The sequence below is a fragment of the Budorcas taxicolor genome, chromosome X, assembly GCF_023091745.1.
Source record: "Budorcas taxicolor isolate Tak-1 chromosome X, Takin1.1, whole genome shotgun sequence".
In the NCBI taxonomy this organism is placed as follows: Eukaryota; Metazoa; Chordata; class Mammalia; order Artiodactyla; family Bovidae; genus Budorcas; species Budorcas taxicolor.
Genome location: NC_068935.1, coordinates 86452073 through 86479589, shown reverse-complemented (window position 1 = coordinate 86479589; position 27517 = coordinate 86452073). Strand labels below are relative to the sequence as shown.

The 27517-nt window shown below is 42.9% G+C and overlaps 2 protein-coding genes across 2 annotated transcripts; one reads left to right on the top strand and one right to left on the bottom strand.

The window, feature by feature from the left end:
* Positions 1–3705: 3705 nt before the first annotated feature.
* Positions 3706–14873, top strand: ZNF630 (zinc finger protein 630). Its single transcript, XM_052662704.1, is given in 4 exon segments — positions 3706–3844; positions 4467–5349; positions 5351–5733; positions 14773–14873. Coding segments are annotated over 4 exon segments (1506 nt in total).
* A 2583-nt stretch (positions 14874–17456) lies between these two features.
* On the bottom strand, positions 17457–23152 carry LOC128069560 (protein SSX1-like). Its single transcript, XM_052662703.1, has 6 exons — positions 23087–23152; positions 22524–22638; positions 22076–22171; positions 20517–20566; positions 18634–18874; positions 17457–17554 (listed from the first exon to the last, which is right to left on the bottom strand). Exons 1-6 carry the CDS (start codon positions 23150–23152, stop codon positions 17457–17459), a joined length of 666 nt encoding a protein of 221 aa, XP_052518663.1.
* Positions 23153–27517: the final 4365 nt, after the last annotated feature.

Sequence of the window (27517 nt, the reverse complement as noted above, 5' to 3'; positions counted from 1 at the left end):
TTACTGAGCATGGCCTTGCCCATCAGAACAAGACCCAGATTCCTCCAGTCAGTCTCTCCTGTCAGGAAGCTTTCACAAGCCTCTTATCTTTATCCATCAGAGGGCAGACAGACTGAAAACCACAATCACAGAAAACTAACCAAACTGGTCACATGAATTGCAGCCTTGTTTAACCCAATGAAGCAATGAGCCGTGCCATGTAGGGCTACCCAGGATGGACGGGTCAGGATGGATGGTGGAGAGTTCTGACAAAACGTGGTCCCCTGGAGAAGGGAATGGCAAGCCACTTCAGTGTTCTTGCCTCGAGAACCCCATGAATAGTATGAAACGGCAAAAAGATAGGACACTGAAAGATGAACTCCCCAGGTCAGTAGGTGGCCAATATGCTACTGGAGACCAGTGGAGAAATAACTCCAGAAAGAATGAAGAGACGGAGCCAAAACAAAAACAGTACCCAGTAGTGGATGTGACTGGCGATGGAAGTAAATTTCCATGCTGGAAAGAACAATATTGCATAGGAACCTGGAATGTTAGGTCCATGGATCAAAATAAATTGGAAGTGGTCAAACAGGAGATGGCAAGAGTGAACATCGACATTTTAGGAATTCGTGAACTAAAATGGACTGGAATGGGCGAATTTAGTTCAGATGACCATAATATCTACTACCATGGGCAAGATTTCCTTAGAAGAAATGGAAAAAAGTGAAAGTGAAGTCGCTGAGTCGTGTCCGACTCTTTGCGACCCCATGGACTGTAGCCTTCTCCATCCATGGGATTTTCCAGGCAAGAATACTGGAGTGGATTGCCATTTCCTTCTCTAGGAGATCTTCCTGACCCAGGGATTGAAGCCAGGTCTCCAGCATTGTAGGCAGATGCTTTACCGTCTGAGCCACCAGGGAAGATGAAATGGAGTAACTCTCATAGTCAACAAAAGAGTCTGAAATGCAGTACCATGTGCAATCTCAAAAATGACAGAATGATCTCTGTTCATTTCCAAGGAAAACTATTCAATATCACAGTAATCCAAGTCTATGCTCCAACCACTGATGCTGAAGAAGCTGAAGTTGAATGGTTCTATGAAGACCTAATAAGACCTTCTAGAACTAACGCCAAAAAAAGATGTCTTTTCATCATAGGGGACTTGAATGCAAAAGTAGGAAGTCAAGAGATACCTGGAGTAACAGGCAAACTTGGCCTTGGAGTACAAAAGGAAGCAGGGGAAAAGCTAACAGAGTTTTGCCAAGAGAATGCACTGGTCAGAGCAAACACCCTCTTACAACAACACAAGAGAAGATTCTACACATGGACATCACCAGATGGCCAGTACCAAAATCAGATTGATTTTTTTTTTTAAAGATGGAGAAGCTCTATACAGTCCACAATAACAAGACCAGGAGCCGACTTTGGCTTAGATCATGAACTCCTAATTTCAAAATTCTTTGATATATAATAGTAAGAATTATAATAAGAATATTCACAGCTACTGTGTGCCAGGCACCATTATAATAAATTCTAATGGGATTAACTCATCTAATATACCCAGAAATGCTTTGTGCTAGGTACTATTATTGTCCCCATTTTTCAGATGAATAGACTGAGGCACAGCTAGTACATGGTCTAGACAGAACTCTAAAGCAGTGAAGTCATAAATAAAGGAAGAACCTTATAAAAATTTCTTTGTATATTCGTATAGGCCAAATTCTTAGACATAAGTATGCTAGGTTAGAGAAGAAGCGTATTTAAAATGTAAAGAGTATTTCTTAAATTCTATTCTGTATAATCAGCTTCTACATGTAGCTACAAATCATTTACAAGGAGGGCCACTTCCCAATATTTTCTCCACTACCAGATAGCATCAGTGTTTTTCATGCTTGTTGTTTTCATGGTTGAGCATTATATCTTCTTTTCATCTGCGTTTCTTTAATGAGTAAATGAACATCAGCATCTATTCACATATGTATTCGCCATTTTGTGTTTCTCTGTAACTCTTCTGTTTCCTTCTTTGTCTTTTGCTTATTGCTTTCTAACAGCTTTTTGTGTATAAGTAATATGAACTTTGAAGTACACATTAAAACTTTTTTCTGGCTAGGTGGGGATTTATCTCTCAACCTTTTTGTCGGTTCTCACTAGAATGCAAGATCCTCAAGGGAAGGTATTTTAACCAGGTTTCTTTCCTATTGTATCCCCAGTCCTTAGACATTGCCTGGTATTCAGCAGGTGCTCAATAACTGCTTGTTGAGTGGATGAATGTGTTTTTCACTTAACAATATATTTTAGAGACTGTTGCATGTGACTCTATGTAGAGTTTCCTTACTGCTTTTTATGACTCCATATGGTATTTCCTCGTGGGGATTGAAGCATAACTGATTCATCCAATCCCCCATGAGGCTGTTTACATACTTTTGCTACTATAAACAGTACTATAGTGCAATATCTTCATATGTGCTATTTTGCTCACGTATATGAGTATTTATATAGAATAATTCTAGAAGTGGAATTGCTGGCCAGAGGATATGTACATGTAGAATTATGATGAATATTGCCAAATTAATTGCCTTTAAAATATATTGTACTAGCATATACCCACAATTTGAGTGTGCTTGACATTGTCACCAACTCAGTGACTTATCAAACTTCAATCTTCAATAAAATATAAAGGAAATGTGATGTCTTATTTTAATTTGCATTTCTCTTCATGCAAATAAAGCCAAGCATCATTTTACATGCTTAGAATCCATTTGCATTCTCTTTTTTGTGAATTGGTAGTCATGTCCTTTGACTATTTTTTTAAGTTGTTTGTCTTTTTATTCTTGCTTTGTAGGAAATCTCTCACTCTATTGAGGACACTAACTTTTTGTCCATCCTGTGTGCTGTGCCTATATCTTCTCTCCAGTTCATTGCTTGTTCTTTGAGTTATGATATATTTTGCCATGCAGTATGGAAAGTAGTCAAATTTATCTGTTTTCCTTTGTGGCACCTATGTTTGGTAGCATGCTTTGTTAGAAGAGTCTTCTCCACTCTAAAATTATGATATATTTTAAAAGCAAATCCATCTCTCCTGTGTTTATTTTATGGCTTCCCTTTTTCTTTGTTTAAATTTTTGTTAAATGTAAATTTTTTTATGGGTACAGAATTAAATAGAGAATTCAACTTTACATTTCTTTCTGATAACTACCCAGTTTTGAGTAATTTATCTTTTCTATACTTATATGAAGTGCCACCTTTCTTATGTATCAGATTTTCCACTTTTATTTGCATCTATTTTTAGGCTCTCTTGGAGAAGGAAATGGCAACCCACTCCAGTATTCTTGCCTAGAGAATCCCGTGGACAGAGGAGCCTGATGGACTGCTGTCCATAGGGTCGCACAGAGTTGGACATGGCTGAAGCGACTCAGCGTGCATGCATGCATTGGAGAAGGAAATGGCAACCCACTCCAGTGTTCTTGCCTGGAGAATCCCAGGGACAGAGGAGCCTGGTGGGCTGCTATCTATGGCGTCACACAGAGTTGGACATGACTGAAGTGACTTAGCAGCAGCAGCAGCAGCAGCAGCTTAGGCTCTCTACTCTGTCCTGCTAACTATTCTTGCTAATGGCAGGGTTCCATATTCTTTTTCTCATTAAATATGTTACACAAAGTACAAAATAGGCATCCTACAGGTATTGCTGTGGTAAAAATGATCAGAATGAGCAGATTGTACAGGAATATGCTGTTACAGGAACCAGTGACACTTGAGGATGTGGCTGTGGGCTTCACCCAGGAGGAGTGGCAGCAGCTGGCCCCTGCTCAGAAGACCCTACACAGGGATGTGATGCTGGAGATCTATAGCTACCTGGTCTCTGCGGGTAAGGGAAAATTCTCTGTATAACAATGAGTCAAGTCCTCTTCCATGACCTTTATGACTTTCTACAAACGGGATGTTTTATCATTTCAGTTTTTTATGTTTATATTTTTGCTATATCTGGAATTGATTTTTGAGAGTTAAAGATCTAACTTTGCTAAAGGAGTTCTCTTTTTTCTCCTCATGAGTTTCTGAGCTGCCACGACCAAGGCGATTGTAAGTTTTCCTTAACAGGGTGTTCAGATTTAAAACTAGACATAATCTCCAAGTTGGAACATGGAAAGGACCCGTGGATTACAGAGAGTGAGTTGTCAAGGAGGACCTATTCAGGTAAGTGAGAATTGGGGAAATGGCTTATAGAACATTTTCTTCTTCCTTGACATGAGTGGCTTCCTGTCTTCCTTAAAATTTGTTAGTTGTCCTTTTTAATATCCATCAGCCTCCTTCTTAGAACATCTGTTCATTCTTGTTTTCTTTTTGGTGTCTATTTTACCTTTCTCTTCTTCTTTCAGGTAGAGAGCAAAGCTCTGATTCTTGTCAGCAGATCATTTCTAGGGAACTTTCATTTCAAATGGAGATACTGGAAAGAGCTCCAAAGGATAATTCATCGTACCCTGTCTTTAAAGTCTGGTATATTGATGGTCAGCTAGATAGATATCAAGGAAACCAAGGCAGGGTTTTGAGGCAGATCACAGTCTTCAGCCATGAAACCATGACCAAGAAGAGAGGCCCTAAATGTAATGTATTTGGAAAAATATTCGGTGGATGCATAGACCTTGATCCTTCAAGTAAAACACTCCATCACTTTGATTCACGTGAAAAGAGCTTGAAATCTAATCTAGACTCACTGACTTGTAATAGGAGCTATATAAGAAAGAACCCCATTGAGCAATTTGGATGTGGGAAACCACTTAGCTATAGTTCTTCCTGTTCTGTGCCTGAGAAAATTCACATTGGAACGAAATCCCATGCACACAGTCAATGTGTAAAAGTTATAAATCATAAGCAAGCCCATATTCAGTATAAGAAAGTTCACGTTGGGAAAAAAACACAATGTAGTGTTTGGGGGAAGGGCTTTATTAAGAAGTCACAGCTTGGTATACATCAAAGAGTTCATACTAGAGAGAAACTGTATGTATGTGGAGATTGTGGAAAAGCCTTCAGTGAGAAATCACACCTCATTGTGCATCAGAGGATTCACACTGGGGAGAAATCCTATGAATGTTCTGAATGTGGGAAGGCCTTCTCCCAAAAGTCACTCTTCATTGTTCATCAGAGAGTCCACACTGGAGAGAAACCTTATGAATGTTTGGAGTGTCAAAAGGCCTTCTCCCAGAAGACACATCTCATTATACATCAGCAACTTCATACCAGAGAGAAGCCCTTTGGATTCAGCGAGTGTGGTAAAGCCTTCTGTGAGAAATATCACCTTTTTATACACTAGATAACTCATACTGAGGAGAACCCTTATGAAAGTACTGAATGTGGGAAGACTTTCCCTCGGAAAACAGCTTGTCATCCATCAGAGAATGCATACTGGAGAGAAACCCTGTAAGTGTAGTGAATATGGGAAAACTTTTGGCCAGCAGTCCTACCTCATAGGACACAGAAGAATTCATACAGGAGAGAAACCTTATATAGGTACTGACTGTGGGAAGGCTTTTTCCCAGAAGTCACACCTCTCTGGACACCAAAGGCTTCCTACTGGAGAGAAACCTTATGCATGTACAAAATGTGGAAGAGCCTTCTCTCAGAAGTCACCTCTTATTATACACCAGAGAATTCATACAGGAGAGAAACTGTATGAGTGTAGTGAATGTGGCAAAACGTTTTCCCAGAAATCACCTTTCATTATTCATCAGAGAATTCATACAGGGGAGAAACCCTATGAGTGTCAGTTCAGTTCAGTTCAGTCGCTCAGTCGTGTCTGACTCTTTGCGACCCCATGAATCGCAGCACACCAGGCCTCCCTGTCCATCACCAACTCCTGGAGTTAACTCAGATTCACGTTCATCGAGTCAGGGATGCCATCCAGCCATCTCATCCTCTGTCGTCCCCTTCTCCTCCTGCCCCCAATCCCTCCCAGCATCAAAGTCCATTCCAATGAGCCAACTCTTCGCATGAGGTGGCCAAAGTACTGGAGTTTCAGCTTTAGCATCATTCCTTCCAAAGAAATCCCAGGGCTGATCTCCTTCAGAATGGACTGGTTGGATCTCCTTGCAGTCCAAGGGGCTCTCAAGAGTCTTCTTCAACACCACAGTTCAAAAGCATCAATTCTTCAGCGCTCAGCTTTCTGCACAGTCCAACTCTCACATCCATATATGACTACTGGAAAAACCATAGCCTTGACTAGACAGACCTTAGTTGGCAAAGTAATGTCTCTGCTTTTGAATATACTATCTAGGAGTGTACTTACTGTGGAAGGACCTTTTCCCTGAAGTCACATCTTCTTTTACATCAGAGAGCTTATACTATAGAGAAGCCATATGAATCTAATGAATGTGGAAAGGCCTTCTTTGAGAAGTCTCCACTAGTTGTACATCAGAGAATCCATACTAGGGAGAAACCTTCCGAATCTGCTGAGTACGGGATAACTTTTTCCTAGAAATCACAGATGATCACATACCAGAGAACGCACACAGGGGAGTAACACTCCAAATGCAGTGACTATGGGAAGGTCTTCTGCTAGCAGATATACCTCACTGGACATCAGAATCCATGTAAGATAGAAACCTTATATACTGATTATATATTTTGCAGCCAAAGATGGAGAAGCTCTATACAGTCAGCAAAAACAAGACTGGGAGCTGACTGTGGCTCAGATCATGAACTCCTTATTCGCAAATTCAGACTTAAATTGAAGAAAGTAGGGAAAACCACTAGAACATTCAGGTATGACCTAAATCAAATCCCTAAAAATTTTACAGTGGAAGTGAGAACTAGATTCAAGGGACTAGATCTGATAGACAGAGTGCCTGATAAACTATGGATGGAGGTTCATGACATTGTTCAAGAAACAGGGAGCAAACCATCCCCAAGAAAAAGAAATGCAAAAAAGCAAAATGGCAGTCTGAGGAGGCCTTACAAATAGCTGTGAAAAGAAGAGAAGCAAAAAGCAAAGGAGAAAAGGAAAGATATACCCATTTGAATGCAGAGTTCCAAAGAATAGCAAGGAGAGATAAGAAAGCCTTCCTCAGTGATCAGTGCAAAGATATAGAGGAAAACAATAAAATGGGAAAGACTAGAGATCTCTTCAAGAAAATTAGAGATGCCGAGGGAACATTTCATGCAAAGATGGGCTCGATAAAGGACAGAAATGGTATGGACCTAACAGAAGCAGAAGATATTAAGAAGAGGTGGCAAGAATACACAGAAGAACTGAACAAAAAAGATCTTCATGACCCAGAAAACCACGATGGTGTGATCACTCACCTAGAGCCAGACATCCTGGAATGTGAAGTCAAATGGGCCTTAGGATGCATCACTACGAACAAAACTAGTGGAGGTGCTGGAATTCCAGTTGAGCTATTTCAAATCCTAAAAGATGATGCTACGAAAGTGCTGCACTCGATATGCCAGCAAATTTGGAAAACTCAGCAGTGACCACAGGACTGGAAAAGGTCAGTATTCATTCCAATTCCAAAGAAAGGCAATGCCAAAGAATGCTCCACCTACTGCACAATTGCACTCAGCTCACACACTACCAAATTAATGCTCAAAATTCTCTAAGCCAGGCTTCAGCAATACGTGAACCGTGAACTTCCAGATGTTGAAGCTGGATTTAGAAAAGGCAGAGGAACCAGAGATCGAATTGCCAACATCCGCTGGATCATTGAAGCAAGAGAATTCCAGAAAAACATCTACTTGTGCTTTTTTTTTTTTTAACTATGCCAAAGCGTTTAACTGTGTGGATCACAATAAAATGTTGGAATTTCTTAACAGATGGGAATACCAGGCCACCTAAACTTCGTCTTGAGAAATGTGTATGCAGGTCAGGAAGGAACAGTTAGAACTGGACATGGAAAAACAGACTGGTTCCAAATAGGAAAAAGAGTACGTCAAGGCTGTATATTGTCACCCTGCTTATTTAACTTATATGCAGAGTACATCATGAGAAACGCTGGGCTGGACGAAGCACAAGCTGGAATCAAGATTGCCGGGAGAAATATCAATAACCTCAGATATGCAGATGACATCACCCTTCTGGGAGAAGGTGAAGAACTAAAGAGCCTTTTGATGAAAGTGAGAGAGGAGAGTGAAAAAGTTGGCTTAAAGCTCAACATTCAGAAAACGAAGATCATGGCATCTGGTTCCATCACTTCATGGCAAATAAATGAGGAAACAGTGGAAACAGTGGCTGCTTTAGTTTTGGGGGGTCTCCAAAATCACTGCAGATGGTGACTGCAGGCATGAAATTAAAAGACGCTTACTCCTTGGAAGGAAAGCTATGGCCAACCTAGACAACATATTAGAAAGCAGAGACATTACTTTGCCAACAAAGGTCCATCTAGTCAAGGCTATGGTTTTTCCAGTGGTCATGTATGGATGTGAGAGTTGGACTATAAAGAAAGCTGAGCGCTGAAAAATTGATGCTTTTGAACTGTGGTGTGGGAGAAGAGTCTTGACAGTCCCTTGGACTACAAGGAGATCAAACCTAAAGGAAATCAGTCCTAAATGTTCATTGGAAGGACTGATGCTGAAGCTGAAACTCCAATACTTTGGCCACCTGATTCGAAGAGCTGAGTCCTTGGAGAAGACCCTGATGCTGGGAAAGATTGGAGGCAGGAAGAGTAGAGGACGCCAGAGGATGAGATGGCTGGATGGCATCACTGACTCAATGGATATGAGTTTGAGCAAGTTCTGGGAGTTGGTGATGGGCAGGGAGGCCTGGGGTGCTGCAGTCCATGGGGTCACAACGAGTCGGACATGACTGAGCGACTGAACTGAACTGACTCCACTCCAACACCTCACAGATTGACTGGTATCAATCACTTTTGCCACTCAGGTGAAACTCTGCTGCTGATGCTGCTGCTAAGTCACTTCAGTCATGTCCGACTCTGTGTGACCCCATAGACGGAAGCCCACCAGGCTCCCCCGTCCCTGGGATTCTCCAGGCAAGAACACTGGAGTGGGTTGCCATTTCCTTCTCCAATGCATGAAAGTGAAAAGTGAAAGTGAAGTTGCTCAGTCGTGTCCGACTCTTAGCGACCCCATGGACAGCAGCCTACGAGGCTCCTCCATCCATGGGATTTTCCAGGCAAGAGTGCTGGAGTGGGGTGCCATTGCCTTCTCTGCAGGTGAAACTCTAAGAATTGCTTATTAGAGAAAGTGAAAAATCTGCCCAACTTTCTTATAATACCCATGCATCCACGCGTGTTAAGTCGCTTCAGTCGTGTCCGACTCTTTGTGACCCCATGCACGGTAGCCCACCAGGCTCCTCTGTCCATGGGATTCTCCAGGCAAGAATACTGGAGCGGGTTGCATGCCCTCCTCCAGGGGATCTTCCCGGCTCAGGGATCCAACCCGAGTCTCTTATGTCTCTTGCATGGCAGGCAGGTTCTTTACCATAAGTGCCACTTGGGAAGCCCATAATACTCATAACAGGCCACAGATGCAATCTTAATACATTCTACCACCACTGCCATCACCCCTGGCAAAATGTAGAATCCAAGGGACATTCTCTGAACACAATATAGTAAAAGGAAAACAACTTTTCCTCTAGGAACTTTAAAAAATACCCTTAAAGACTGAAGATGGCTGTTTGAACAAACTTGTCTATCTCCCCACTGCACCACTGAAATGATGGAAAGCTTTCATTAATTCCTGGAAAAGAAGAAAGGGTGCCATCCAGCAACCAGGAATTGTGAACGATTTCTAAAAAGGGAAAGCAGTGCAGATAAGGTTTACAAGGGTGAAGAGAACCAGAAGCCCAAAGGAGCAGGTGGAAGCAACTAAGAAAGTAAGAGTATATCCAGAGAACCCCAGGTGGAGGGTAAATACATAGAAAGAGCAAGAACTCCCTCCAGAGCTACAGGGCTAGTTGGGTCATCAACACCCTTACATGGGTAGACAGCACTCTACTGACTTCTAATGATGGTGAACTCCCTACTTGCTACTTGGGAAGGGCCTGAGTTTAGGTGTGGGGAATTCTGAGAAGGAAGCAAATTAGAGCCTGAGGCACCTTCAGCCTCCACAGTAATAATGAAAGAGAGAAACACATTTGTAGAGAGGGGATCACTTCCAGTCTGTGTGCGCCATGGCCAATCACCCCAAGGCGAACAGGATCGTCAGGTGTCCTACCCACTTGTGGAGAGTCTGAATGGGTGATACCTCAATCCATGCATTTTGTGAATACCACATGCAGATAAAACTGTAAAACACATAAAACGTTGTTCAAAGCAGCATTATCCTATGCCAAGGGTTCAAAAACTGTTCCTACAAGAACATGTGTCTCCCTAAAGGAGAATAAATCAATTCACTAAACCAAGAGAATAAAGTGAACTGGACTCAATCCAAAGCAATATTATGAAGACAGTATAGTTTTCTCAATGTCTCCCAGTCTCCTTTCTGCCTTTGTCCCCCATCCAATACCTTCCTGATTTCTAAAGTCTACTGTTTCATCGAAAGTAAAAATATGTTTACCATGGTTCCCATATAATTTCTTCTACAGTGTAGTTGGTTGGCTGATTTTCAATGCAAACGGTGTCTGCCCCTAGCAGTGCACCCCAAGCCCTCTGTCTCTAATGGAAGAGTAATCTGTCCCCTTTAGCAGTTCCTTCAGATGTGAACTGGATAGCAGGGTCTGGCTACTCCCCTGAGTCTCAGGCCCCCTACCAACCATGTAGGCTCTTTTGAGAGAGACTATAATAGAAAATAAAGCCAACAAAAATGGACAAAATGTGGATACAATAAATTAGAAAACTTTATAGAAGACTTAAGAAAGACCTTAAAAATGGAGACAAAGCCCAGGTTCTCAGATAGGAAGACTCCACTACATAAAGATGTCATTAACCCCCAAATTGATCTATGAATTAACTGAAATTCCAGTCAGAATCCCAACAGGGACCCCTTTTTTCCAATCATGGAACTTGACCAGTAGATTCTAAAATGTACCCGGGAGTTCAAAGGACCTAAAGAAGTACAAAGAGGAAGGACTTGCCTTCTGAACAGTCAATCCTATTGTGGAGCTACTGTCCCTGACGCGGGATGGTGCTGGCACAGGGATTAGCAGATGGATCCTGGGACAGAAAAGAAAGCTGAGAAACAGAACCACACACAAATACCCTTGACATTAAGCTGAGGTGGCCCTCAGAGCAGTGGGAACGAGAAGACTCATGCATCATCAACTTTCTCCCTTAAGAGGATGACAGGAACCCATCTCTCACCCTGTCAGCCTTTCTTATAGAGTTTTGTACACAGTCAAGGCTTAGTAGGAGCCTCGTGATAAGTTGAGTGAGAAAGATTGTACTATTTGCCTACCCTCGCTGAGAGATTGCCTCTGTCTAATGCCTGAAATCTCTCCATTTAAACAACATTCCTTTAGCCAAGGGTTTCAACCTTGGCACCTTTGACACTTGGGAGGGGTTGGATTCTTTTTCTTGGGGGGGGGGGGCACTGTTCTCCTCATTGTAAGTTGTTTAGCAGCATCCTTGATCTCTATCCACTAGGTGCCAGTAGCCTATCCCCCTGTCAAGTCATGACAGCCGAAAATGTTTCCAGACATTGTTGAGTGTCCCCTAGGGGGACAAGATCCACACCTGCCCTCTCCCATTGAGAACCACTGCGTTAGGCAGTTCTCCCGCACCATACTCTCTTTTATGATGTCATACCCTCCTTGTAGTTGACTTTAGAATGCTCACAAATATCCTATGCTTCCATAGGACTGCACACTTTCACCCCTTTGAGGGTCAGAGTTGGCCATTGGCCATTTGATGAGCCGGTTCATGCTTAGTCACTCTCTTTTCTCTCTGCTGGGCCACCCATGGGGCTACTCTGTGTCCTCGAGATCTAGCATGAGTGTGTTGATAATGTGCAGAGGAGCCCCAGTCTACCTGCGGTGGGCGTGCAGCGTCAGTGAGAAATAAACTCTGATTGTCATTTGTTTATAACCCAGTCTACCCTGAGCTGGCATCTCTCTCCACCAAAAAGAGAGAGCCTGAGCTGGCATCTCTCTCCACCTGTGGTGAAATAGAAAAGATTTATATTGGCCTCTGCCCTTGGTTCCTGGGACAGAGCTCCAAAACCAGTGTAATTTCCTCCGTGATAAGAGCACTAACAGCATCTTTTGTTCTAATGAGGCAACTCTGAGTAGGGTCCTTGTCACCAGAAAGACCAAGCTATGATTACAAGCTTGGAGTTTTCAGCCCCAACCCCCATCCTCCAGAGAAGGGAGAGGGCTGGAAAAGGAGTTAATATTTGATCATGCTTACATGAGGAAGCCTCCATAAAATCCCATTAGCGTGGAGTTCCGGGAGCTTCCGTGTGGGTGAACACATCCATGCTGAGAGTGGCCACCCCAAATGCCGCAGAGACACAAGCTGTTGTGCCCCGAATCCTTCCAGAACTTACCCCAGGTTTCTCTACTTCTGGCTGTTCATCTGTATCCTTTATCTTGCCCTTTATTATATAATCAACCAGTAAATGTAGGTAAGTGCTTCCCTGAGTTCTGTGACCTATTCTAGCAAATGACTGAATTGGAGAAGGGGGTCATGGGAACCTCTGGTTTAGAGCTGGTTGGTCAGAAGTACAGGTGACAACCTGGGACTATGAACTGGCATCTGAGGTGGAAGGGACAGTCTTGTGGGACTGAGCTCTTAACTTGCTTGCACAAACTCCTGTTAGTGTCAAGATTGAATGGGATTGTAGGACACCCAGCTGATGACGCCGAGAATTTCTTTGGTGTGAGGAAAAAACCCACACATCCCAGAAGTGTTGTGAGTGTGGTAGTAGCGTGAGAGTGAAAAAGAGACATAAGCGTGTTTTCCCCAGACATCTGGGATGGCCCACCCCTACCCAGGTCAAGCCTGGGCCAAGCCTGGGAGCAGGAAGCCTCTAGGTTACACCATCCAGGGGACCCTGGCTCAGAGGGGCATCATGAGGTTTCCTTGAACCTTCCCTGCAGAACTCAAAGCAGCAAGTCACCTGTTGGACACACACTGGGACCCTGCAGAAGGACTTTCCAAACTGCAGGTTGTGATTCATGGCCAATAGAATATTTTAAGGATTCTGAAAAGAATTGTGCATTTTAAACGAATTAGAATGAAACAACACAGCACATCACAAACAGAGTAGAAAATATTGGTGAATATCACATATATAAGGGTCAGTATTGTTCTGTGAAGCCTGTGCTTTAGAGTCACTTGTAAAATGTGTTCTTTACTGTGGGTCTTGGTGAATAAAGCTCAGAACTGTTTTCTTGTGATCGATGTACTGTGCTCTTTCACACGTCCTTGCATTTTCCCGATTCTTTACTAGGAATAGGATTCATTGTTTTTGCCCACTCTGTGACTTGTGGGATCTTAGTTCCCTGACCAGGGATTGAACTCAGGACCTTGGCAGTGAAAGCACAGAGTCCTAACCACTGGACTGCCAGGGAATTCCCAGAATTTTGCTTTATAAGGAATCTTAAAACTTACTGAGAGAGAAACAAGAAAGCCCCAAAGTTAAAACAAGAAAGAAAGAAAGTCACTATGGACGCTCATCAGAAGAGCACATGCATCCACATTGGACCCCAGGCTTGATTCGGGGTGCACTTGGGGCCACATACAGGCTGACTTCTGGCATCAGGCAAAACCATAGTCTCCCTGCATCTCAAAAATGTGATTTGTCAGATGGAGGAGGAGGGGGGAGGAGGAAGAGAAGGAGGAAAAGGAAGGAGGGAAGAAGCTGTATCTACCCAGGGAACCTAAGGGGAAATGCTCGTCATGACTCCAGAGTGCTTTCAAGCCACCCTTCCCTGCACCTGTCTCCTCTGCTGGGAAATTCAGCTGGTTCATCCAATCTTCTTCAGGAGAAAGGAAAACCAAATCTTTCTGTATCTCTTGTGGATGTCCTCTTCTGTATTTGCATGGACAATAAGGTACACGATGTTCATTAGCAGATTATTAAATTTGAGTAATGAAGAATGAAACTGGGGTAAAATAGAATTTATTTCTTCTTACAGCAAAGGCCAAGGTATCCAACCACCTGCAGAATCCTGCTCCAGGACTGGGGGCTGGGGTACAGCATTTGTCAAAATAAAAGCTAGCAAGTTTGCCTGAGGCACAGGTAGAGTGACCTCACTGACCTGGGCAGCACCCACGTCTCCCTGCAGCATCAGGAAGGGTGTGCTGACAGTGTGTGTGCTGACCCCTCGAGGCTGTGATAACCCACACTTGGCCCTGGGTCTCCCTTGCCTCCCTGCCAGACCCTCTTCCACCCACCCTGTGTATCTCTGTCCTACCTGCCCCCACTAGCACCAGGTCTGCCTCTCCCTCTGGGCATGCTCTGTCTCTAGGGTTCCTTGTCCACATCCTCTACCCTAGATTTGAGGCAGAACTCAGCGCTCATTCAAGTCTCTCCACCCCCCAGATATGTACCTATCTTCCTTAGTGTCTCTGAAGTCAGTGAGTTCCAAGCTCAGCTCTCCCTGCATGTGCCAGCTGGAGGAACATGTGCCAGCTGCATGAAGCGGGAGGTCTGTTGGTGTCTCTGTCTCTCATTACCTCTCTCTAGCTATATGTAACACTTACAGTATCATAATGATGATAGTGTCTGTCTGTGCACAGAGGTTGATTGTGGAGATAAGTGGGAAGATCCATACAAGATGCTTAGTATCACCCCAGGCACTTTGCAAGCGGTAAGATGAATGTTAATTGTACTTCCTGTGGTTATTATGGAAGGTGGGCTGACAGGGGGAGACCCCAAGGGACCACACCTCTTTCCTTCTTGCAGACATTGTTCCTGGCCTGGGATGCAGACTCCTGGGCCTGGGACTTGTCTCACACGAAGGTATGACCTTGAATGACAAGACATTATTATTCTTGGAGGAGTAGGTGGGGACTCAGGTAAACCGGGAGGCCCTCGCCATGCAGCCACTGCTGGGAGGGTCATCCCTGTGAGGAAGAGTGTGTCTCAGAACATGCTGGTCAGAGAGGGTTTATGTGGGCGTCCACATCTGTCCATACCCCTAGCCATGCTTCCTTTCCCATCTGTCTGTCATGGTCTATGCAGCCTCTCGGGTCTAGAGCTCCTCAGTCTCCTAGGACAAGCTCCTTTTATGCAGGGTCCCCCACTCCCAAGGTCTTTAGGAGACCAGACCCAGGCCTAGCCCCAGGGCTGCCGTGTGGACAGCAATCCTGTGGCCCTGAAGCTGTCATAGAGTGTTTGTAGGAGAGCGTAGACCCAATTCTGGCCCAGCAACCATGGCTCCAACCTGGAGTTACAGGGACCAGTCAGAGTCCAGGAGCCCATCCTCTGCTGATTAATGGTTTCTCCCATCTTTGATCCGAATCTGTTGGGGTGAGGGGGACTGGTCCAGAGGTGGGATGAAGGCAGGGGTAGGGGAGATGGCAGCTTCAGCAGGAGAGTGGAGACCTTCCAAGGCTGGATGAGAGCCAGGAGGCCAAGGCAATGGGCAGTGGATGGTCAAAATGGTGCAACACTGCCGCCATCTGGGGCTGGTGTTTCATGTCCCATGCAAGTCACCTTGGATTTCCCTTAGTAGCTTTAATGTCCCCCAACACACACAATGATTTGCTCTAAAATAGACTCTTCTCTTCCCTTCCCCAGAACTGACTGTTCCAGCTCTGTGGGCTGCGGTGGTCCATCTGGGAGAGGACTGTCCCATTCTTAACACTTGACCCCCATCCCAGCTTCCAAGCCCTTGGACCTGAGATGGGCAACTTCCTGCCTCTGTCCAGTGGACTTTTCCATCTTTTGCTCCCTTGAATCAGGGCTAAGTGAACTCTTCCATTCCTGTTCACCATGGGCCCTACCCTGGACCTCTTCTTCCCTATTCTTCCGTGTTCCCCAGTTGACAGTTTCATCTCTGTCTTCTCCCACACACTTTCAAATGGACTGTCCCAGCCCCATGAACCTGAAGATCTCAGGGAGAGCAACAGCCAAGGTGTCCAACCACCTGCAAAATCCTGCTCCAGTACAGGGCAGGTACAGCATCCATCAAAATAAAAACTAGCAACCACCCCCACTAGACTGGCACCTCCACGTGGGCAGGGACTGTTGTTCATCTCGTCCCTGAAGTCTCTTCAGGACCTAGAATGGCACTCAGTACACAGTAGAGACCCATTAGGTGTTGGATGAATGAACACTTTGACACAACAATTCCATTTCTAGGAACATGTGCTAAAGAAACACTGATACAGGTGCACAGGGCTGTGTGCACAAGAGTGGGAAGAGCAAACAACTGGGAAAAACTTGTAAATGTTTATTGTCAGTGACCGACGCAGAGTGAATGAATAATGGAGGTCTGGAGCACCTGCTGAACAGGAAACAGAGTGAGACAGACTTGCTCAGGACATGCTGCTAATGGGGAAAAGCAGGAGGTGAGAGATGCTCATATTGGTACCCTGAGTATGTGTGTAAATACAGAGAAAAACATTTGCAATAAAACACACAGAGCTGCCCTCAGTAGTTACATCTGGAGAGGGGGACGTTAGTGCTGTTCTGCACAAAGAATATCTGACAATATTTGTTTATTTTTAAGGCAGTGGCAAGGATGTGTGTGCATGCTAAGTCACTTCAGTTGTGTCCAACTTTCTGTGATCCTATGAATTATAGCCTGCCAGACTCCTCTGTCCATAAGATTTTCTAGGCAAGAATACTGGAGTGGGTTGCCAATGTCCTCCTCCAAGGGATTGCCCTGACCCAGGGATCAAACCTGCGTCTCATGCCTCCTGCATTGGCAGGCAGGTTCTTTACCACTAGCACCACCTGGGAAGCCCTAGAGGCATGGATACATAGACAGAAACACACGTCAGGTATATGTCTTGCTCATTAACACAACTTTAATAATGCTTGGCACATAGTAAGAAAAATCATGTTTAACTGTTGTGAACTCTTTCTTTCAGGTGCTAGGAATTCACAGCCGTGCCCACGTTCATGAACAGCCACCAAGTTTTGTTTCTTATCTTGGGCACTTGTCACATCCCTGAGGCTGAGGCAAGAAAAGAGAAGGAAAATAAGTGACAACGAGCTCCCACTGACTGATAAATTACTATTCGGCTCCTCATTTTGAACCGCATGGCCCCTGTGCACTCTGATTCCATCCTGCCTTGTGGTCTACGTGCACTTCTCATTGGTCCTTAAGACCAACCTTGTGTTCAGGCTGCAGTGACTCTGTCAACTGTCCAGTGAGGTTTTCGGCTAGAGGAAGGTGTGGCCTACAGGCTAGAAGCTGACCTGGGGTTTGGGAGCCCACAGCATCCTGGGGAGGGAAGATCTCTGGATATACAGAGCAGGAGGTAGAAAAAGCATGGGAATCCTTCTCATTTAGCCTCAGAGCTGCACCCCCAAGGGACTGGGAGAACGGAAGAAGTGACAAGATGGGACACAACTAACATAAGAGAACAGTGCCTTTTGCGGGGATGTGGGGATGGAGAGAAAGGTCACTTACAGAGTTAGTCCTCTTCCTCGGGATCACTGATCTCTTCATAGGCCACCGGTTTCCTTTTTCGCAGTCTGTTGGCCCAAACATTAACCGTCTTTTTCTTGGATCCTGGAGAAGAGTTGGTAAATGGGGGTTGGGTGGGTTAGGGAATATCGAGTCCTGTTTTGTCAGATAAGGAGATGCCTCCTCCCTTCCCAAGTGGCCACAGGTCTTCTACACAGTCTGTTTTGCACACTTTCTGGCTCAAAGAGGCTGAGAGGTTAAACCCACACCAATACACACCAAAGACACACCAAACGGCAGTTAGAGTTTTAGCTTCTGGCTCCTTTCATCGTCAGGTTTAGATTCCCAGTAAGTATGTTTAGATTATTTACCACATTTATTCCGACTTTCTTTCACTCAGCAGATATATTAAGGGCATATTGTCTGTCAGGCATTGAGCTGAGGGTGGGGATAAAACTCTGAGTAAGACGTGTTCCCAAGTTATCACAGATGGAATGACCTGAGTTCCCCCACCAGGGATTGAACCCATGCTCCATGCAGAGTAGGTGCAGTCTTAACCACTGGACTGCCAGGGAAGTCCCTTGAATTGAACACCTTTTTTTTTTTGAGTATTTCTTTTTTTAAAATATAAATTTATTTATTTTAATTGGAGGTTAATTACTTTACAATATTGTATTGGTTTTGCCATACATCAACATGAACCCGCCACAGGTATACACGTTCCCCATCCTGAACCCCCCTCCGTCCTCCCTCCTCCTACCACCCCTCTGGGTCGTCTCAGTGCACCAGCTCCAAGCATCCAGTATCATGCATCGAACCTGGACTGGCGATTCATTTCATATATGATACTATACATGTTTCAATGCCATTCTCCCAATGAATTGAACACCTCTGAACAGCCTGTGAACTCGGATTCTTTATTCCCATTTTATGGACTAGGAATCTGGAGCTCAGAGAATTTGAAAGGCTTGCCCCCAGTTACATGGCTTTCATATCGATGACAACTCAGATCTGTGATTCTGTAAGTTAGCTTTTTAAAAAAATGTGGCCACGCCAAGTGGTTTGTGGGATCTTAGTTCCTTGATCAGGGATCAAACCCAGGCCCCAGCAGTGAGGACCCTGGAAGTCAGCTCAAATGTTTCAGCTGGGGCTGAGCAAGCTCTCAGCCCAGCCTGGCCCTAGGCCTGTCCAGGATCCATCTCCCATGACTAACCCATTCACTTGAACATGGCCAGGGAAGACAGAGGACTTGTTCCCAAACAAGTAAGAAAAGTTGTTTCTCTTACCTGATGTTTTCTTGCTCTGCTGAGCAGAGATACTTGCTTTTGTCTGGGAGCGCAGCTGTCTCTGAGCCTGCTCTGGGCCTGATGTTCCTGGTACTATCTTCGAACGTTTTTTTCCCTTTACAGGCTTCTTGGACATCACCTTCTTAATGTGAAAGTCACATACAATCAGTATCCATTTCTCAAGTGCTTTTAGAGCTTACAAAGTGTTTTCTTGTGCAGTACCTTAATTAACGTTCTCAACAAGTCTGGGGGATCATTATATTACCTGTACCTCAATTACGAAGAATCTAGGAAGTTAGAAGGAAATGGAATGGTCTAAATGAAGGGTGTTTCCACGATTAGAACGCTTGCTTTCATGCTTTTTCCAGACTGACACCCTCACCAAGAGAAACCTCCAAGTGAGCAGGAGTGTGGTACGCGGAAGATTTGGAAAGTAGAGTATTCTAACAATCCATGAGGTCTGTGAAAACGAGGAGGGGCTTCTATAAAATCTAAGGGATTGAAGATAAGCTAGTTGACAGCTGCGGGGAGAGCAAATGGAATGATGTGCAGAGGGGACAAAACACTGCTGGCAAATGGTGTGGGAGACACGAATATAGGGAAAGGAGAAGAGAGAATGGTTCACATAAATTCACGCAGACAGCCAAGAAAGTGGTGCCAGATGTGACATCCTGTCCTACCTCGGCAAGAACATTTCATGTGGAATTAGGTGAGGTGGCTCCTGTACCAATTCTACTTGTGTCAGGGTGTGTCACTCACCACCGATCTTAAAGCTAACCTTCATTCAGCTCTTGTTTATAAAACTGTGAACTGTAAAACAAGCTAAGTGAAAGAACTTTCTAAGGCTATAAATGCTGTTTAAATGTGATAATAAGAAAAACAAACACTTTTATGATCCCTCTTTGAATTCTCTCTTCAACCGTGTCCACACTGGTACTGGTAACCCAACCACCAGATCCCTTTACCCTCTAAACTATAGTTTAATCTGCAATTGCAGAAGAACTCATTCAATAAACCTCTAACGGTCTTCCTGGGCTGGAACTGGGGCTTCAGGGATGCCCCAGCGGCAGACAAGGTCCCTAAGGAGCTCACAGAAGAGAGGGGCTGACAGTTCAAGTGATTCCCAAGCAACACGAAAGGGGCCCTGTTGTGAGAGTGGGTGTCTAAACAGAAGTGTCAGCAGCATCTGCAAAATTTACGGGAAACGCCTGAGCTTCAGAAACATGTGAAAAAGCCTACAAATTTGGAAATGGTGTGGGGCTTTGGATTAGACTACTACCGCTGCCACTGTGGGGCTTCCCTGGTGGCTCAGATGGTAAAGAATCTGCCTGCAATGCAGGAGACCCAGGTTTGATCCCTGGGTCAGTAAGATCCTCTGGAGAAAAGAACAGCCACTGTGGTCTCAAGCAGATTATTTAACATCTCTGTACCACAGTATCTGCATTATTATGAGTAGTAGTATTTAATAATACTAATACTAACCTCATTATTATTTGGGGATAATAATAGCAGGAACATCAGAGAGGTTTTAAGGGCTAAATACACTAATCCATGTGAACTGCCTAAAATAGTATCTGTCGTCACTAAGAAATCAAGGAAGTAACAGCTATCACAATTGTTGTTAATTATTATTTAGCTCTTGGTACTACATCAGGAATTGTGATAAAGAGATTAGGAAAGGGAGGCAGTGTGGGCCAGGCTATTTTCCCACTGTTATCCCAATATTCACATCTCCAGAGACATAAACAGTCTCTGGTCCTTTGGATTTGGGCGGCACTCACCTTCTGGCGTTTTCTCCCTTGCATGTTGGAAGTCCCTTCAGCAGGTTCATCTAAAAGGAGGTGACAAGTCAGAAATTTGTTTTTGTCGTTGGTAAATATTCTCAAACTGCAGAGACTCCTGTAGTATCAGGAATTTCTGCAGCAGAGGGTGACGAGTCCACTCATTATCAAAGAGTTACTCTGAGACCAGCCTCTGAATAACAACGATTTTGGTATTTATTTGCAGCATCAATTCAGAATTTTTCCTCTGATGGTTTATAAAATGCAAACTAAAACCCATCACTGCCTTATCCTATCCTATTATGTATTTCTTATTTTTTCCCAAAGAAGTAAATTGATTGGTCTTTAGCCAAAAATCACTCTATACTTAAAATGGTGACTTTCACAGTATGTCAATTACACCTTAATGAAACTGTTAAGTGTGAAATGAACCATGGATGATTTACTCCAGTGGTTATGAAATGTTTCCAGTATAAGGATACCTCTTTAATATCAAAAGCTTTGTAGGTACTCAAGTACTGGCTTTTTAGCCCTCTTAGAGTAATTTTGGGAGCTTGTGGAAACTGCTCTGTTAAACTAGAGAGTCAAACAAAGGGTGACTGGAGACATTTTGAGCATTCTCACCCTGTCTTCTCACAACTGTGCTGTCAGAACAGAAGAGCAAATGAACACATCCCATCCCCTTTTTAAGTGAGTACATACACTGCTCAGATGCACAAAGATTTCTAGAATCTGGCACTGTTTAAACCTTACATTGCCTCTGCTCATTGACCAGTAGGAAAGGTTAATGTGTGGAAGATTGCTCTCTTAAACTCTCTTCCAAACTCAACACATAGAAGCAGGTTCGATTAGGAGTGAAACAACTATTTGGTTTTGATAAAACACAAGCAAACGGCCATATGCCATTACATAATATGTTAATCACTTTCTGAAGATAGTTATCCAATACCTATGCACTATTATTTTGGAAGTTTTGGGTGGATTTACACTTCATTTCTTTTTTTGGATTTACACTTTAAGTTTTCCTTAATCATCCTGTGATTCATTAATGGTGCTTAGCAAGAATCAACTCCTTTAAAAAAGAAATGTTTCAAACATGCACAAAATTATGGACAATGATATCTGAAATGTGCATCTACCCTTGGGTCTAGCTGGATTTCAACATTATCTCACAACTACTTCAGATCGCTCTGAGCTCTTTATCCAAAATATAACAAAACACTATGAACAAGTCACAGCTGAAGCCATCTGTGTGGCCCTCACTGATCACTACTCTTCTTCCTTTTCCACTTTTTCACTCCAGAGTTTGATGGGTTTTATTCTCATTCACGTTTTTATGCATTTACCAAATATTTTCTATCCATAAATATATATATATATATTCTTGTTTTGCATGTTTTAGGATTACATATGAATGGCCTCTGACTATGCTTAACCTTCTGCATTCAATTTTTTTTCACTTAACCATGATGCTTTTGAGGGAACAAAGTCCTGAGAATCTTTCCCCATCTGGAACCCAGCATAAATGGGCTTCAGGGGACTCATTTCCTGTCACTTACCCTTTTTCCTGGGGTTCTTAATTTTAGAATCACAACGCTTGGATTCTGTGGCTCCATTTTTAGGACACATGAAAGCTGGTGGGGTACACTTGAGACCTAGAATGATGCAAAATATTTGTTTCTTAACAGACAACCTGAGAGGAGGGGGAAATGCTGGGACACAGCACCAACAGTAAAGCTCCTCAGCTGGGCAGGGGGAATCTGAACCACAGCCAGTGAGAGAGAAATGCACAGAAATCAGGTCTGAGCATCTCTGTGACCACTCTCAGTCCACAGCCCTGCACAGGACTTAAGGGAGCAGAGGGCTTGAAACCTGGCCTGGGGTTTCTTCGCACAGAAAAGGACAAATGTGGGACATTTGGCATAGCCTAAGAAGAATAAACTATGGCTTGCAAAGAGGAATCGTCATTTATTCCCAGCCTTTTCTGGACCCAGAACTTCCTATTACCTAGTCTAGTCATGGTTTCATAGTTTCTCTTCAGATTCACATAGGTGATTTTCTCCGAGTATCCCAGACGTGCCCACTCTTTCTTAGAGAAGTATTTGGAAATATTCTTGAAACTCTAAAAAAGAAAGAAAAGGAAATCCCAGCAATGACTCAGCCAAACATGTCTGACTTTCAGCCAGGAACTCTCCCTTGGCTGCAGGGCCTCCATGTTAGATCTATAAAGTGGAGCTAATAATCCCTCTCTAGTCATGGCTAACAGAGAAAATGGGTAACATTGCCTAGGCTCTCGTCTGGCATGTAGTAGGTGCTTAATGCTGGTGGCATGCTCTTCTCTCACCTTCCAGAATAGATTGAGAACCATCCAATCCAGTGCAAGATCACAGATCTTGTACCCAAGGATACCAGGCAAGGACAAAACGAGGGTCAGAAGCTCTGGATCTCCCCCGACATGCTGCTCCTTGTCCCCAGTGCCTCTGACCCTCTCCCAACCCCCAATGCCCAGATATCTAGTCACCATACATGGTCCCCTGGGCCACTCCTCTGCCCTCTCCAGATCAACTCACTTTGGATTTCTTCTCTAATTTCTTCCTATCTTCCCTGGGGGTTTCGGAGAAGCTGCCACTGTTCATGGTGCTTATCTAGAAGGAACACAGCCTGGGTCTCTCCAGTCACAAGGCCAAAGGTTCTGTCGGGCGAGAAAGTGTTGAAGGAAGTCCACACTCAGTTAGTTAACTGTATTAAGGTTCTACTTTTCTCCATCCTTGGCTTATCTGTCCCTGAGCAAGGACATGAGGGTGGGTAAATCAGATGAGAACAGGAAGCTGGAGGTCTCTGAGAGAAGTAGTGATTAGGGATGACATGTTTTCTGTCATGATCAAAGTAGCATTGAGTCTTTGAGGGAGGTTGGTTACTGTTGTTAGTAGCTTGCCTGGTTTGGCTTATTCTGAAGGAAAGATATCAGACACTTGTTGGGGAAGTAGTGAAGTGAATGTATAGTATTATTGAGGGGGGCTGTTTTGAGGCAAAGGAGGGGAGGGGAGGAAAGTCCCAGAGATCATATGGTGTCTGTGATTGAAAGGTTTCAGTTTTCAGGCAGAAAGATGTGGGATTTTGCTCTGTTGAAAAGAAATGAAGATCACTAGTATGAGTGAATTACAACCCCACTCACAGCGAGGAAACGCCACAATAAAGAGAACTCCACGAACTGCCAGAATACAGAAAGGCCATCCCAAACTCAGCAATATAAACAAGATGAAGAGACAGAGGAATACCCAGCAGGTAAAGGAACAGGATAAATGCCCACCAAATGAAACAAAAGAGGAAGAGATAGGGAATCTACCTGATAAAGAATTCCAAATAATGATAGTGAAAATGATCCAAAATCTTGAAATCAAAATGGAATCACAGATAAATAGCCTGGAGACAAGGATTGAGAAGATGCAAGAAAGGTTTAACAAGGACCTAGAAGAAATAAAAAAGAGTCAATATATAATGAATAATGCAATAAATGAGATCAAAAACACTCTGGAGGCAACAAATAGTAGAATAATGGAGGCAGAAGATAGGATTAGTGAAGTAGAAGATAGAATGGTAGAAATAAATGAATCAGAAAAACGAATTAAAAGAAATGAGGACAATCTCAGAGACCTCCAGGACAATATTAAACATCCCAACATTGGAATCATAGGAGTCCCAGAAGACGAAGACAAAAAGAAAGACCATGAGAAAATACTTGAGGAGATAATAGTTGAAAACTTCCCTAAAATGGGGAAGGAAATAATCACAAAGGGCCAAGAAACCCAGGGAGTCCCAAACAGGATAAACGCAAGGCAAAACACCCCAAGACACGTATTAATCAAATTAACAAAGATCAAACACAAAGAACAAATATTAAAAGCAACAAGGGAAAAAAAACAAATAACACACAAGGGGATTCCCATAAGGATAACAGCTGATCTTTCAATAGAAACACTTCACTGAAAGTGAAGGGCTGGAAAAAGATATTCCATGCAAATAGAGACCAAAAGAAAGCAGAAGTAGCAATACTCATATCAGATAAAATAGACTTTAAAACAAAGGCTGTGAAAAGAGACAAAGAAGGACACTACATAATGATCAAAGGATCAATCCAAGAAGAAGATATAGCAGTTATAAATATATATGCACCCAACATAGGAACACTGCAATATTTAAGGCAAATGCTAACAAGTATGAAGGGGGAAATTAACAATAACACAATAATAGTGGGAGGCTTTAATACCTCACTCTCACCTATGGGTAGATCAACTAAACAGAAAATTGACAAGGAAACAGAAACTTTAAATGATACAATAGATCAGTTAGACCTAATTGATATCTATAAGACATTTCACCCCAAAACAATGAATTTCACCTTTTTCTCAAGCACACATGGAACCTTCTCCAGGAAAGATCACATCCTGGGCCATAAATCTAGCCTTGGTAAATTCAAAAAAATCGAAATCATTCCAAGCATCTTTTCTGACCACAATGCAGTAAGATTAGATCTCGATTACAGGAGAAAAACTATTAAAAATTCCAACATATGGAGGCTGAACATGCTTCTGAATAACCAACAAATCACAGAAGAAATCAAAAAAGAAATCAAAATATGCATAGAAACGAATGAAAGTGAAAACACAACAACCCCAAACCTGTGGGACACTGTAAAAGCAGTGCTAAGGGGAAAGTTCATAGCAATACAGGCATCCCTCAAGAAACAAGAAAAAGGTCAAATAAATAACCTAACTCTACACCTAAAGCAACTAGAAAAGGAAGAAATAGAGAACCTCAGGGTTAGAAGAAGGAAAGAAATCTTAAAAATTAGGGCAGAAATAAATGCAAAAGAAACAAAAGAGACCATAGCAAACATCAATAAAGCCAAAAGCTGGTTCTTTGAAAGGATAAATAAAATTGACAAACCATTAGCCAGACTCATCAAGAAACAAAGAGAGAAAAATCAAATCAATAAGATTAGAAATGAAAATGGAGAGATCACAACAGACAACACAGAAATACAAAGGCTCATAAGAGACTACTATCAGCAATTATATGCCAATAAAATGGACAACGTGGAAGAAATGGACAAATTCTTAGAAAAGTACAACTTTTCAAAACTGAACCAGGAAGAAACAGAAAATCTTAACAGACCCATCACAAGCATGAAAATTGAAACTGTAATCAGAAGTCTTCCAGCAAACAAAAGTCCAGGTCCAGACAGCTTCACAGCTGAATTCTAGCAAAAATTTAGAGATGAGCTAACACCTATCCTACTCAAACTCTTCCAGAAAATTGCAGAGGAAGGTAAACTTCCAAACTCATTCTATGAGGCCACCATTGCCCTAATACCAAAACCTGACAAAGACACCACAAAAAAAGAAAACCACAGGCCAATATCACTGATGAACATAGATGCAAAAATCCTTAACAAAATTATAAGCAATCAGAATCCAGCAACACATTAAAAAGATCATACACCATGACCAAGTGAGCTTTATCCCAGGGATGCAAGGATTCTTCAATATCCGCAAATCAATCAATGTAATACACCACATTAACAAATTGAAAAATAAAACCCATATGATTATCTCAATAGATGCAGAGAAAGCCTTTGACAAAATTCAACATCCATTTATGATAAAAACTCTCCAGAAAGCAGGAATAGAAGGAACATACCTCAACATAATAAAAGCTATATATGACAAACCCACAGCAAACATTATCCTCAATGGTGAAAAAATGAAAGCATTTCCCCTAAACTCAGGAACCAGACAAGGGTGCCCACTTTCACCACTACTATTCAACATAGTTCTGGAAGTTTAGGCCACAGCAATCAGAGAAGAAAAATAAATAAAAGGAATCCAAATTGGAAAAGAAGAAGTAAAACTCTCATTGTTTGCAGATGACATGATCCTCTACAAAGAAAACCCTAAAGACTCCACCAGAAAATTACTAGAGCTAATCAATGAGTATAGTAAAGTTGCAGGATATAAAATCAACACACAGAAATCCCTTGCATTCCTATACACTAATAATGAGAAAATAGAAAGAGAAATTAAGGAAACAATCCCATTCACCATTGCAATGAAAAGAATAAAATACTTAGGAATATATCTACCTAAAGAAACTAAAGACCTATATATAGAAAACTATAAAACACTGGTGAAAGAAATCAAAGAGGATACTAATAGATGGAGAAATATACCATGTTCATGGATCAGAAGAATCAATACAGTGAAAATGAGTATATTACCCAAAGCAATCTATTGATTCAATGCAATCCCTATCAAGCTGCTGCTGCTACTGCTGTTGCTAAGTCGCTTCAGTCATGTCTGACTCTGTGCGACCCCACAGACAGCAGCCCACTAGGCTTTTCTGTCCCTGGGATTCTCCAGGCAAGAATACTGGAGTGGGTTGCCATTTCCTTCTCCAATGCATGAAAGTAAAAAGTGAAAGTGAGGTCGCTCAGTTGTGCCTGACTCTTAGCGACCCCATGGACTGCAGCCTACCAGGCTCCTCTGTCCATGGGATTTTCCAGGCAAGAGTACTGGAGTGGGTTGCCATTGCCTTCCAATGGTATTTTTCAGAGAAGTAGAACAAATAATTTCACAATTTGTATGGAAATACAAAAAACCTCGAATAGCCAAAGCAATCTTGAGAAAGAAGAATGGAACGGGAGGAATCAACCTGCCTGACTTCAGGCTCTACTACAAAGCCACAGTCATCAAGACAGTATGGTACTGGCACAAAGAAATATAGATCAATGGAACAAAATAGAAAGCCCAGAGGTAAATCCACGCACCTATGGACACCTTATCTGTGACAAAGGAGGCAAGAATATACAATTGAGAAAAGACAATCTCTTTAACAAGTGGTGCTGGGAAAACTGGTCAACCATTTGTAAAAGAATGAAACTAGAACACCTTCTAACACCATACACAAAAATAAACTCAAAATGGATTAAAGATCTAAACGTA